Below are 13383 nucleotides of genomic sequence, written 5' to 3' on the forward strand. Positions count from 1 at the left end.
AATCAAAGAGCTAGCAAATGACACAAAATTTCAAGCAACTTAGTGTAAAAAGAAAAGAGCTTTTAAGCGTGACTCTTTTGTTGTCTTTTGGAAAGAACAACATCAAAGGAAATATCAATTGAAGATTAATGAATTTTATTTGTACGTTTCTCTTTATTTTGCTTGTTGGTATGCTAGAAGTCAAACTTATTTAGAATTTCACCAAAAAGACTATTTGTTTCAGAGAGGTTTGAAGAAAATGGGGGGAAAACATCAACAACTGCTAGCTTATTTGGCAAAAAAAAAAAAAAATTACGTTATAAAGAATTTATTAATTGATTGAACATTCGACAGACAAAAACTTGTTAATTTGAAGAGTCATTTCATTTTTCTGTATACGCCAGATCATGAATTAGTAACTATTTCCAATTTTCAAAAGATGTCCATGTCGGCTTTCCATTTTGCGGTTATAATTGTTTTCCTCATTAAGGAGGAACCAATGTGGGCGTTTGGTCTAGTGGTATGATTCTTGCTTTGGGTGCAAGAGGTCCCGAGTTCGATTCTCGGAACGCCCCATTAGTCAACATTTTATTTTTACACCATACACTTTAACCATTTAATATAGTTCATTGACATATAATTTTATCTTACCATTTATTACTTAACCAACAACAATAGGGACAACTTACCCAGTGTAATCCCATAAGCAATATTACTTAACCACGAAAGTAATATGATGTGGTGTAAACATCGAATGTTAGCAAAAAAAATTCAATAGCTTTTCAAGATATCATGACATGTAGATCCTCTTCTTTTTATCCTACCATTTATTACTTAACCAACAACAACGGGGACAACTTACCCAGTGTAATCCCATAAGCAATATTACTTAATACGAAAGTAATATGATGTGGTGTAAACATCGAATGTTAGCAAAAAAATTCAATAGCTTTTCAAGATATCAACACATGTAAATCCTCTTCTTCTTTTTAGTGCAAGCCTTCCCCGATCTCAGGGAAACATTGAGACTACTGTGTAGGCCTCACTGAAAAAGAAGATTAGATGTGCAAAATATAGTCAAAGATACCAGTTCTCTTCTGTGGGTTCTCTTTTTTGTTCTGGCCCTGAAAAACCTTAAGATGTCGAATGGGTTGATTATCTCGTCCATTTCTGATGTGAAAAAAGGAAGACCTTGGTATTTTGTTATTTTGATCAATGATCATATATAAATCACTCTTCGTTTGCTAGATCTATATCTTAAGTAACCAGAACATCCATAATAAAGCGACTCTCTCATACAACTTTGCCTTTTTTAACACACCGGAATTGAACTTGACGAATTAAATCATATGATTTTAATTTTTAATTTTTTCTTACTTGCTCTGTTTGTCCTTAGGGCCATTATACTCTGTTATGAAACTTCTTGAGGGATAAATTATCACCAAGGAGAAAAAGAAAACAAGACCTTAATGCATGAAGTATTTGGTGCCATTCAAAGATGAAATAAATCAAATAACAAAAATTTTCAAGCGACCACCTATGTTTCATGAATTTTTTAAGTCATTAAGTGAACTTTTTGGTAGTATTTGAAAAGAACAACATCAATAATATGAAAATTCTTTGAAAAATTGAGGAAACATCACTTGAAGATGAATGAAATTCATTAGCATCTTTTTATTTTATTTTAAATTAGTTAAACTAAACACTCAGAGAACCAATGTGGGCGTTTGGTCTAGTGGTATGGTTTTCGCTTTGGGTGCGAGAGGTCCCGAGTTTGATTCTCGGAACGCCCCATTTAGTTTTGCCCTCACCTTGTTGAATGGATCGTTGCTTTTCACTTACGCCATATATTTTTATTATCATCATCTTTTGAAAACCTGTTCCCATGCAATAGTTTGGAATCCTTGACGATATAGAGCCGGAACAACATGTTCTTCCTGAATATTTTGATTTAAGGCTAAAGAATTTTGTATCGCTACCATATAATATGCATCTCTGCTTAGATAGATAAAACTTTCGAACCTTAGTTGTCCTCTCAACAATTTCATAAAAAGAGCCTTCAAACCATTTAAGACATGGTTATTGGTTTCTCTTGTTTTTAGTGCAATATTGAGATTGATATGAATTATAATGAATAGAGTTGGTGTTGAGTAGAGAGGTGATTATCTTCTGAATGAAGATGGGAAAGGGGAAAAATGAATTCTGCTTGTAGGCCTAACTGAAAAAGACTTTGGAATTGGCTTAGAGGCTCAAAACACAGCCACATACATCATCTCTCTTATCTCCTTTCTCTTTGTGATGGACCAGCAGGTAAACATGTCGTGTTTACAATAAGTAAATGAATACATAACGTATGTTTGTCATTCAAACCTTTACATAGTAGTTATGATTAAGTGGCATATGTGTTCTTACTTCAATTGTTAACTCGTATGGTTAAATCGATTGGTTTTGTATAAACATCATGTACAAGTAGGTATCTCCCGATAATGACTTAGTAGGTGTGGAGTCTCCTTCCATCATTTGGGATTGGAGAGATAACGGGATTCGACCCGACTAATTGAAATCGGATATGATGTTGAATACTTTGGCTTCTTTATGTGTTTACTTCTTTACATTTTGCTTTCTCTCGGTGAAAATTCGGTATCAGATATTATATTTATCTGCTGTGCCAAACCAATAATACATGGAATGTTTCTCTCGAAATAGCTTCTATTTTTTTTTTTTTAGTTGCATCTCTCATTTCCCTTACGGAGTTGTTTGATTGACACCTGGGCGTTTGGTCTATGATTCTCGCTTTGGGTGCGAGAGGTCCCGAGTTCGATTCTCGGAACGCCCCTTAGGGAATTAACTATAAGTTTTACTTTTTTCACATTTTTATTTGTGGAACTATCATGGGGTCATGGTCCTCATTTTTTAATCAAATTTTAGGGTGTGTTTGGTATGGAGGAAACCTTTTCCAGACAATGTTTTCAATGTTGCCATGTTTGGTTGGTCAAAATCTTTTGAAAACATTTTTTCTTGGAAAACAAGTTACTTCAAAATGAGTAAATTGTTTTTTCCTAAGGGAAGTAGAGAAAACAAGTTCCATTAGTGATATTCCAAGTTCATTGCCTCCTAATTCCCCACCCCCAGAACATCTATATTTAGAAATAATTTAACTTTATGAGATGATTTACAACAACACAAATATTTAAAGTTTGTTTTGGATCACACATTTCAAAAGTCTTCATTTATTTCTTAAACTCCGTGTAAAGTTAAACTAAGACAATCTTTCTGGAACGACGAAGTAGTACTTTATGTAGTTATTATTAATAATAATTTAGTATCGAAAGAAAATGATAAATTTCTCTTGATTTGCTTAAATCGACAAGTAAAAAAGAAAAATTAATATAAGAGTCAAGTAAAATAAAAAGGAAGGAGTACCGGTACCCGAATTGAAATCCGATTATATCCAGATTCGCATCGGATAAGGCCCAAGTCTAGGAAAAGAGCTACTACGAAGTATTTTTTTCAGAGAATTCGAACCCGAGACGTCTGGTCAGGCAGTGTAATTATTGGTGCCAGACGGCCAAATGTGTTAAAAGCTTTCTTTTATAAGCCGTCCACGTATGTGTACTATTTCCCTCCAAAAAGTTTCTCATCAAAAAACTCAATTTACCATTTAACAAAACCTCACTTAATATACACTGTATCGACTATTTACTAATCCCTAGATAGTTCGATTATTCTACTTTCTCTACAATCTTTGTGTTATTAATCAGGTGATTAATTTTTCACTTCTATTTTACTATATATATATATCGTTTTAACTGTTTTTACTGACCTTTCTTCAATAGTAAAATAGTGTTAAATTTCAACATAATCGTATGTGTATTTGCTATTTCTGCTGTTAATTTTTACAGGAAATGTTTACAAAAATTAGATTTTGGTTGAGGTTCCGTCCCGTCCATCCCAATTTATGTGAAGGTGTTTGACTGGGCGGCACGGAATTTAAGAAATCATTTCATTAACGGTAAAATGAGAAGTTTATAATTAAATTGTTAATAAATGTAGAAAGATTATCATTCTGTTTGGGACTGACTAAGAGCCCGTTTGGATTGGCTTATAAGTTGCTTATAAGCTGTTTTCACTTTTTTTTGTGTTTTAGCAAATTGTCATTTTTGTCTTAAAATAAGTTTCAAAAAAATAATTGGGCCCGTTTTGGCTTAGCTTATCTAAAACAAAAAATAAGTTGGGGTAGCCCAACTTATTTTGTTATGGCTTATAAGCTGTTTTCAGCTTATAAGCTGCTTTTTTTAAGCCCATCCAAACAGGCTCTAAGAAGGAAACGAATGGAGTATTATTTAGTAATATGAGGGTTCAAAATTATTTATTGCTTGTGGTTGATCAAACATATTGCTCCTTGAATGATAGGCAATTGAGCTGTTAGGGTATTCTATAGATTATTAATTTAACCGTGAATTAGATTGTCGTTTCATTAGTTTTTTTTTTTTTTTTTTTTTTTTGCACAAAGTGGTTACTCGGTCCATGCCAATATATGTGAAGGTGTTTGACTGAGCATGCATTTTAAGAGAATATTTTGTGGCTATAAATAATTTCACTTTTTATAATTAAATTGTTACGAAATGTAGAAAGGTATCATTTTTTTTGGGACTGACTAGGAAGGAAATGAAGGGAGTATTATTTAGTAATATGAGGATTCAAAATTATTTATTGCTTGTGTTTGATTTGCCTATGATGATCATGACGAGGATAAATGTCTCCTAGTAAAAATAGTTGAAATTTCAACATGATCACGTGTGTAAATGTTTGCGTATTTGCTATTTTTGTTGTTGATTTTGTGGAGAAAAGTTGACAAAATTAGATTTTGGTTGAGGGTTGATCAAACACATTGCTTCTTGAATGATGGGCAATTGAGGGTATTCAATAGATTTTTAATTTAAGCGTAAATTACAAAGTCCGTGAATTAGATTGTCATTTCATTAGTAAAAAAAAATTGTTTTTTTTGTTTTGTGCACAACATGATTACTCCATCTATCCCAATTTATGTGAAGGTGTTTGAATAATTGTTACGAAATGTAGAAAGATATCATTCTTTTTGGGACTGACTAAGAAGGAAACGTAGGGAGTATTACTTAATAATATGAGGATTCAAAGTTATTTGTTGCTTGTGGTTGATTTGCCTCTGATGTTGTTGTTGATGACGATCATGACGAGGATATATAAATGTCTCCTAGTAAAATAGTTGAATTTTCAACATGATCGTATGTGTATATGTTTGCGTATTTTCTATTTCTGTTGTTGATTTTGCAGGAAAACTGGACAAAATTAGTTTTTGGTAGCTACTGCTTCTTTTTCTCAGACTGCTTTATCATGACTTTTTCGCTTTCTTTAGTTTCATTTTCATTTTGCTTTGAACTGCTTGTGCTTAGCTGTCTTTCGGAAACAATCTCCCTATCTTCCGAGATAGGGGTAAGGTCTGCGTACACTTTACCCTCCCTAGACCCCACATTGTGGGATTTCACTGGATATGTTGTTGTTGTTGTTGGTTGATTAAAATACATTGCTCCTTGAATGACAGGCTGGGAATTTCAAATGGATTGACAATTGGGATGTTAAGAGTATTCTACAGATTATTGATTGAACTGCAAAAATTTAACATATGCTTAGCCACATAGATTAAACTTTCGCTTGTAGTTAACTATATCGTGGAAGTACTGTTTACTGCCCGTCTTTCCCTTCTTCAATGGGTTGTTGTTTCATTAGGCGTGAACAAACTTTTTTTTTTTTTTTTTGGTTTTTTGTACAAAATGATTATTTAGTGTTTTTTTTTTTTTTTTTGAGATTATTTAACTCTTGTGGTTGCATGCGCTTCTGATTATCCTGATGTTGTGATGATGATGATTATCTATTTTTGTTGTTGATTTTGCAGGAAAAATGAACAAAATTAGATTTTGGTTGAGGGTTGTCAAACATATTTCTCCTTGAATTCATATTTTTGTCTGTGTACTTGCTATTTCTGTTGTTGATTTTACAGGAAAATTTAACAAAATTAGATTACTTTGTAATATGAGGATTCAAAATTATTCATTGCTTGTGGTTGATTTGCCTCTGATGTTGTTGTTGACGACGATCATGACGAGGATATATAAATGTCTCCTCGTAAAATAGTTGAAATTTCAACATGATCGTATGTGTAAATGTTTGCGTATTTGCTATTTCTGTTGTTGATTTTGCAGGAAAACTGGACAAAATTAGTTTTTGGTAGCTACTGCTTCTTTTTCTCAGACTCTCTGTCATGACTTTTTCGCTTTCTTTAGTTTCATTTTCATTTTGCTTTGAATTGCTTGTGCTTATCTGACCTTTTCTCGTCGTGTTTTCTCTTGAGCCGTCTTTCGGAAACAACCTCCTTATCTTCCGAGATAGGGGTAAGGTTTGCGTACACTTTACCCTCCCCAGACCCCACATTGTGGGATTTCACTGGGTATGTTGTTGTTGTTGTTGGTTGATTAAAATACATTGCTCCTTGAATGACAGGCTAGGAATTTCAAATGGATTGACAATTGGGATGTTAAAAGTATTTTACAGATTATTGATTGAACTGCAAAAATTTAACGTATGCTTAGCCACATAGATTAAATTTTCGCTTGTATTTAACTATATCATGAAAGTACTGTTTACTGCCTGTCTTCCCCTTCTTCAATGGGTTGTTGTTTCATTAAGCATGAACAATTTTTTTTTTTTTTGCTTTTTTGTACAAAATGATTATTTAGTGATATTTTTTGAGATTATTTATTGCTTGTGGTTGGATGCGCTTTTGATTATCCTGATGTTGTGATGATGATGAAGATAAAAGTCTCCTAGATTTCAACATGATCGTATGTGTATACGTTTGTGTGTTTTCTTATTTTTGTTGTTGATTTTGCAGGAAAAATGAACAAAATTAGATTTTGGTTGAGGGTTGTCAAACAGATTGCTCCTTGAATTCATAGTTTGGTCTGTTTATTTGCTATCTCTGTTGTTGATTTTACAGGAAGATTTAACAAAATTATATTCTGGTTGAGGTTGATCGAACACATTGCTCCTTGAATGTTTAGGCTACGAATTTCATAATGGATTGGCAATTGAGCTGTTAGATTATTCTACAGATTATTAATTTAACTGCAAATTTGCTGAGTCCGTGAATTAGGTTAAGGTAAAGAGGAATTACGGATATTTTCAAATCTCAATATTTAGCTTACCCACTCCCCTAAAAAGTTTACAAACAGATTGAACCAGTGTATGTTAGTTGAAGGAGCAATAACTGACTCAATCTCATTTATTTTTGATAGTTGGAGTAGGTTATACCGTTATATGAGTCTTATACATTAAACATACAATCTGCTTTAGGGCATTTGATCAGATTTTTTTTTTACATGCTTTTGTGATCAGAGAGCAAAATGGAGTGCAATGATCAGTGAAGATTCATATAGCCTACCCCAACTTGCTTGGCATTGATGGATAGTAGTTGTTGTTGTTGTATTTTGTGATCAGAGGACAAGCTAATAACGGACAGAATCAGAGCAGAATGGAAGCTGAGAATGCATATACACTTCCCATCTATGATACTTTTAACATTGAGAGTTCTACGACTGGAATGGAGAACCTTGATTTTTCTGCAAAGATTTTGGATATCCCTGATTGTGTTGAAAATGAGAATTCTCATTTGGCAAATGAATGTGAGGAAGCGGTTGTCCTTGACAGTGACGATGAAAGAATGCACGGTACTGAAGTGGAAAGTATATCAAAGTTGAGATCTTCTGATGATACAAGGTATAAACAGCGGCTGGATAAGTGGAAATTCTCACCGGCTTCTCGACCAACCTATGTGGGTAAGCATTTGTCTTACAAACATGCCCTTTCACTTAGGATCATTCTTATAATAATCCAAGTAATGATATCTGATTTATGATCATTTACTCATTTGTAATCATACTAAAGCTCTGTATCTAGCAACTTTCTAGCTCAATGTACTCCTCAGTGCATTAGCTCAATATTCTAGCAGCTGTAACATTTTGAAGGAGGACAACCTGTTGTATATGTTTATGTGCTTCAATGCCATTGGAAATGTTGTTTTTAGGCTGTAAATTGCTGAATGGACTCATATTTACTGTTGAATACCATATTATTCTCACAATTATGGAAGATAACCATGTCTTTTTTTTAGATCAAAAGCAAGAAACGTGTAGAGATTAGAAAGCTTTTATGGCATATATGGCATAGTTCAATGTTCAGTTTGACTTGAGTAAAGTATATCTGAAGTGTAAGTGTTGAAGTTGATCAGCAGCTGTCAACATAATTTATGACTTAACTATTTCTACATCTATTGAGAAAGTCTTCTTAATCCAAATCTTACTAGCTTCCTCGATTGGCATAGCATCTTCCAATGCGCATGTCATGAATTCTTTCCTATCGTGTATCTCCTACTTTTATTGTACCTTGAATCTTATCTATATTTTTATTAGGATGTCTACGGAGGTCAAAGAATCTTTTTAAATATATGGATTCAGCCAAAAGCACCACCAATTTTGAGAATACTAATCAACAGAAGCAGTTTTCTGAGGTTAGTGGCAGGATATCTTCACAAGTTGTTAAAATAAATGCTAGTACAAAACCAAGAGTTGAAGAGCATTGTTGTCAGGCTGTTGAAATAACCAAGAATGAAATTTTCGAGGGAAATGTGGAAACGGAAGCCTTAACTGGTTATGGTGTGGATGGAGATAAAGATTTTCCACTTCATTCTTGTAACACTGAATCTCAAATACCTGAAGAGTTATCCGAAGCTAGCGCTCTGGACTTCGTTGACCACTATCTATCAGTTTACAATGAAGATGCACTCAATGAAGTCAAAGCTGGAGGGGCAAATAAGATTGTATCGCCTCCAATTTTCAGCCGTAGGGGACCTCAAAGATTGGCAAGAAGAATGAATGTTCAAAATACAGTAAAAAACTCCGGAGTTTTTGACTGGCCTGAGAGGCAGACTGATAGTGCAAATGGTTCTTTTTCAAGACACAGAAAGATATTGACCTATCACAGAAAGAACTACGCACTGAAGAAACAAAAAGTATCAGGTGTCCAATCTAGTAAGGAGCCAATGGAAAGTATGATAAGCAAATTGGATAAGCAGTTTGATATGGGGGCATTTGAGCAACATGTTGAAAATGACGGAAATCGATCAGATGTATTAGATACATATGATGTTGGCTTTGATACTCAAATGGCTGCTGAAGCTATGGAAACTCTGCTATATGCCCCTCCTTTGAAAAGTGATGCTGTTTGTGCCCCTCGCTTTCCAGAAACAAGCCTAGCTAAAGGAGGGGAATATCCTGAGAGAGGTTTCTCAGGAGAGTTTAACATCGATGATAGTTCATCAGAACCTATTGAATGTAGCTCAGCTGAAATAGAGCAATTAAGAGGCAAAACAAGAGGTTTTTGTTCTGTTGTTCAAAGTTCGGCAAGCAGAATGAATGTCCAAAATGCAGTAAAAAACTCCGAAGTTTTTGACTGGCCTGAGAGGCAAAGTGATAGTACAAATGGTTGTTTTTCAAGACACAGAAAGATATTGACCTATCACAGAAAGAATTGCAGACTGAGGAAACAAAAAATATCAAGTGTCCAATCCAGCAAGGGGCCAATGGGAAGTATGACAGATTTAAATAAGGTGGAACCAAACTTCCTAAGGAAATCAGATCAGCAGTTTGATATGGGGGCATTTGAGAAACAGGTTGAAAATGACGGAAATCAATCAGATGTATTAGATACATATGATGTTGGCCTTGATACTCAACTGGCTGCTGAAGCTATGGAAACCCTGCTACATGCCCCTCCTTTGGAAAGTGATGCAGTTTGTGCTCCTCACATTCCGGAAACCAGCCTAGTTAAAGAAGGGGAATATCCTGAGATAGCTTTCTCAAGAGAGTTTAACATTGATGATAGTTCATCAGAACCTACTGAATGTAGCTCAGCTGAAATAGAGCTGTTACGAGGAAAAACCAGAGGTTTTTCTTCCGTTGTTCATAGAACTAGGCATCAAGTGTCTCTAAATTTCAGGAGCTTGGAGTCTGAATTTCCAAAGAAAAGAAGGAAGCCACATGAGGTAGGAGAGTTAAATGACAATTTGTTCAAAGTGGCTGCTGTAAGAGGAAAAGTTTCCAAATCAGGTACCAACACCTCAAGGAACGCTAGAAATGTTAGCCTGAAGAAACAAGGAGAAATTCGTCAAAGTGTAGCAGCAACATTGAGTCAAGTGAAACTGGAAAACTGGGCCTCTAAAGGGAAAAGGACACGTATATCTTATTCCTCAATTTGTAAATATCCCGTCACAAGTCAAAAGATGATGCCCATGGACTTCAAAAGAGTTGAATCTGCTGAGTCTGCCAAATTAAATGAAATGACCTCTACATCCACTAATATTTTGACAAAGGACATGATATCTGACATAGTGTCAAGTGGAAACTCAGATCCATCATACAGTCTTAATGATCACAAGAAAGGCAAGCAACACATGAAAAGTCTCTCTAGATCAACTCTTTCTCAAGAGCTTATTAGATTGGGCTATGCAGAGAAATTACCTGATTTTCTGCCCAGAGGTTTACGACGAAGAAAAGGTGAAGGTGACATTCGTGTCTTATTTAGCCAGAGCCTGGATAGCAAATTAATCAAGCAGCAGAAAAAGGTACTGTTCCCCGTTATCTGAGATATCTTTGCCTTTAACTTGACCAAGTGTTAGGCAACGATTTAATGTTTTTCTAATTGCCCTTGGATGCAGATTTTAGCAAGACTGGGATTTATCTCCGCGTCGAATTGTTCTAAAGCCACACACTTTGTCACTGACAGCTTTGTTAGAACTAGGAATATGCTAGAGGCCATTGCCTGTGGAAAACCAATTGTAACACATTTATGGCTTGACAGCTGTGGGAGAGCAAGCTGTTTTGTTGATGAGAAAAAATATATCTTAAGAGATGCCAAAAAGGAAAAGGAACTTGGTTTTACGATGCCTGCTTCACTTTCTCGTGCTAGAAAGCATCCCCTTCTAGAGGTACGTGTATATAATTGTGTAACAAATCTCATCTAAAAGTTTTAGTTGTTTGAAAAAGTGTACTTTTAATTACTTAGTAGCGACTTATTCAGGCTATCTATCATAAGCTTCATTTTTTCCATGTGAATTAGCAGGGTCAAAGAGTCATTATCACTCCAGGTGTAAAACCTGATAGAGATACCCTTCTAAGTTTGGTCAAGGCAGTGCATGGTGAGGTATGTAACCATGGCATTAATTTGATACCTTTTTAATGTTGTTTTGTTGCTACTCTTAATGTGTGACGATTGTGCATGGCGAAAAAATCATCCAAGTTCATAAATTCCTTTTATTAATGCATTATTATAACAAGTATATGTCAGTTAAGGAACTTTCTTTTCCTTTTTTCTTTTAATCTTTAGGTGGTGGATGAATCTAATAGTAAAATCACTTATGATGACCTATTAGTTCTTTCCGGCGAAGAAGATCACAAAATATGCCTTCCATATCTGGAAAAAGGTATGATTTCATTTTATTTTTTTCACGCTTCTAGCAAATAACTGCTTTTTTGGAATTAATGGCAATAAGTATCACTATTGCAGGATTTCCGGTTTATAATTCAGAGCTCTTGCTTAATGGGATTGTTATCCAGAAACTGGAGTACAATAGGTATGTATTGCAAAAAGAAAACAACATTTTCTATCTGTTTCCTCTTTAGGGTCAAAATTACCATTGTTTTTGGTGCTCCACTTGCTTAAAGATTTTGTGGAGGGGGAAGGAGGGGGTGGGGGTGGGGGGGGGGGCGCATGTCTTTAGATTTCATCTGAGTGCTCAATTGTGTTATTAGTGAAAAATAATTTTCATCTAGTGAATTGAAGCTTTATAGTATGCACCTTGGTTTGCCTTGTCTTTTCAATATCTAAATGAATTCTTGGCCAAAAGAAGAATTACTAACCTCTACTGTGGGCAGCAATTTTTTGCATAACCGGATGATTTGAGAAATTCTATTGAACTGTGACTAAAATTTGGCCCTTTCAATATATCTGCATAAAATGCTAGCTTGCTTTCTATGTGCTAAGTGGTTGAAATGTCTGAATTCTTAGCATCGAGTAGTTAGTCATGTCATGAAAAGGCTTTCAACTGACATCTACTTTTACGAAAATTTGCACAAAAATGACGCTTTGTGGCTGTTTAAATTTTGTCCCTGTTTAAGGAATTTGTGCAATCCGGCAAAGATTTGTGAACAATTTAATAAGATAGGAGAATGAAGATTGTACTAAATTTATGACGCACCTGTCATAACTTGTTGAAGCGTGATAATTCATTCTTCTGTGTGTAGCGCCAAAGTTATTTTTGCACAAATTCCTTAAACGGGCACAAAATTTAAACATCAGGCATTAAATGATCCTATTTCTGCAAAATCACCCCTACTTTTGTTATCTATCGGAAGGGATTCTGAAGTTTCTTATTTGCACCGGCAACACCCATGCAAAAGATTGTTATATCACTAATTTTGGAATCAAGAAATTTAACCTAAGCCCCCGCTTAATTTTAGTACATAGTAGTTAGTACATACTAACACAAGGTTAAACGAATTGGATGTTGTTCTTGGATCATTTTTAGTCATCTGCACTTTATATGGCATTTGGACCATCTACTGGAAAATGCCTAACTGGTTGACTTCCATTATTGTTTTTTCAAGTACAGGCATCAACTGTTCTCAAAATTTCATGACAAAAGCTGTAAAGAATGAACGACAGTCCTATATTGACAAGGACGAGCTTTTTTCACAACGGAAGCTTCGCACCCAACTACTTGTATATTGGTTGAAAAATGCTACTAGTCCAAGAACAGATGATAATATCCTTAGCTGGGAAGATGTATTTCTGGTTATATTGGTACAGCAACTAAGTTCTCATAGTTTGTCCAGAAAAAAGTTGTCATGTTATCTATTCCCTTGTAAATTTACTTGGTTTGCTAATGGATATTATAACCCTTGAACAAATGTAAATGCACAATGTTCTTTTTGTTTTTGTTATGGAAATATTTTACTAAGGAAAATGATTTAACCACAATGCGGTATCAAGAAAATCGAAGGAAAATGATTGGATTATTTTCCCCCACTCGGTATACTGACAAAAGCATTTTAACGCCAACTAATAAAGGAGCAAGAAATCCGGTTAATCTTTTTTCTTTTTCATTTCTGTGGGAGTTTAAGGTACTCTCGCCCCTCCAATGAGAAAACGTATAAATGTTTTTTTTTTTTTTTTGGCCATTTGGATTGGAATTTTTATGGAGGAAATTGGGTTTGAACATGTAAAAAAAATGTTAAAATTCCCTTTAAAAAAGGT

At 34.7% G+C, this 13383-nt stretch overlaps 1 protein-coding gene and 2 non-coding genes across 3 annotated transcripts; all 3 read left to right on the forward strand.

The window, feature by feature from the left end:
- Window positions 1–482: 482 nt before the first annotated feature.
- TRNAP-UGG (transfer RNA proline (anticodon UGG)) lies at window positions 483–554 on the forward strand. Its single transcript has one exon. It is a non-coding gene; the product is annotated as a tRNA-Pro (tRNA).
- Window positions 555–1700: 1146 nt separating this feature from the next.
- On the forward strand, window positions 1701–1772 carry TRNAP-UGG (transfer RNA proline (anticodon UGG)). The gene has a single exon. It is a non-coding gene; the product is annotated as a tRNA-Pro (tRNA).
- Window positions 1773–6312: 4540 nt separating this feature from the next.
- Window positions 6313–13070, forward strand: LOC132049065 (uncharacterized). The gene is made up of 7 exons (XM_059439725.1): window positions 6313–7850; window positions 8484–10693; window positions 10787–11056; window positions 11191–11271; window positions 11455–11551; window positions 11635–11701; window positions 12740–13070. The coding sequence occupies exons 1-7, from the start codon at window positions 7547–7549 to the stop codon at window positions 12783–12785; spliced, it is 3075 nt and encodes a 1024-aa protein (XP_059295708.1). The 5' UTR covers window positions 6313–7546; the 3' UTR covers window positions 12786–13070.
- The last annotated feature ends 313 nt before the right edge of the window (window positions 13071–13383 follow it).

This window comes from Lycium ferocissimum, chromosome 3, assembly GCF_029784015.1.
Source record: "Lycium ferocissimum isolate CSIRO_LF1 chromosome 3, AGI_CSIRO_Lferr_CH_V1, whole genome shotgun sequence".
NCBI lineage: Eukaryota > Viridiplantae > Streptophyta > Magnoliopsida > Solanales > Solanaceae > Lycium > Lycium ferocissimum.

What these genes read in the sequence shown, in the direction of transcription:
- LOC132049065 (XM_059439725.1), top strand. Translation starts at nt 7,547, where the DNA reads ATGGAAGCTGAGAATGCATATACACTTCCCATCTATGATACTTTTAAC. An exon ending in TCAAGGCAGTGCATGGTGAG is followed by an intron (nt 11,272 to 11,454) that starts GTATGTAACCAT and finishes TTTAATCTTTAG; the next exon opens with GTGGTGGATGAATCTAATAG. An exon ending in CCTTCCATATCTGGAAAAAG is followed by an intron (nt 11,552 to 11,634) that starts GTATGATTTCAT and finishes TCACTATTGCAG; the next exon opens with GATTTCCGGTTTATAATTCA.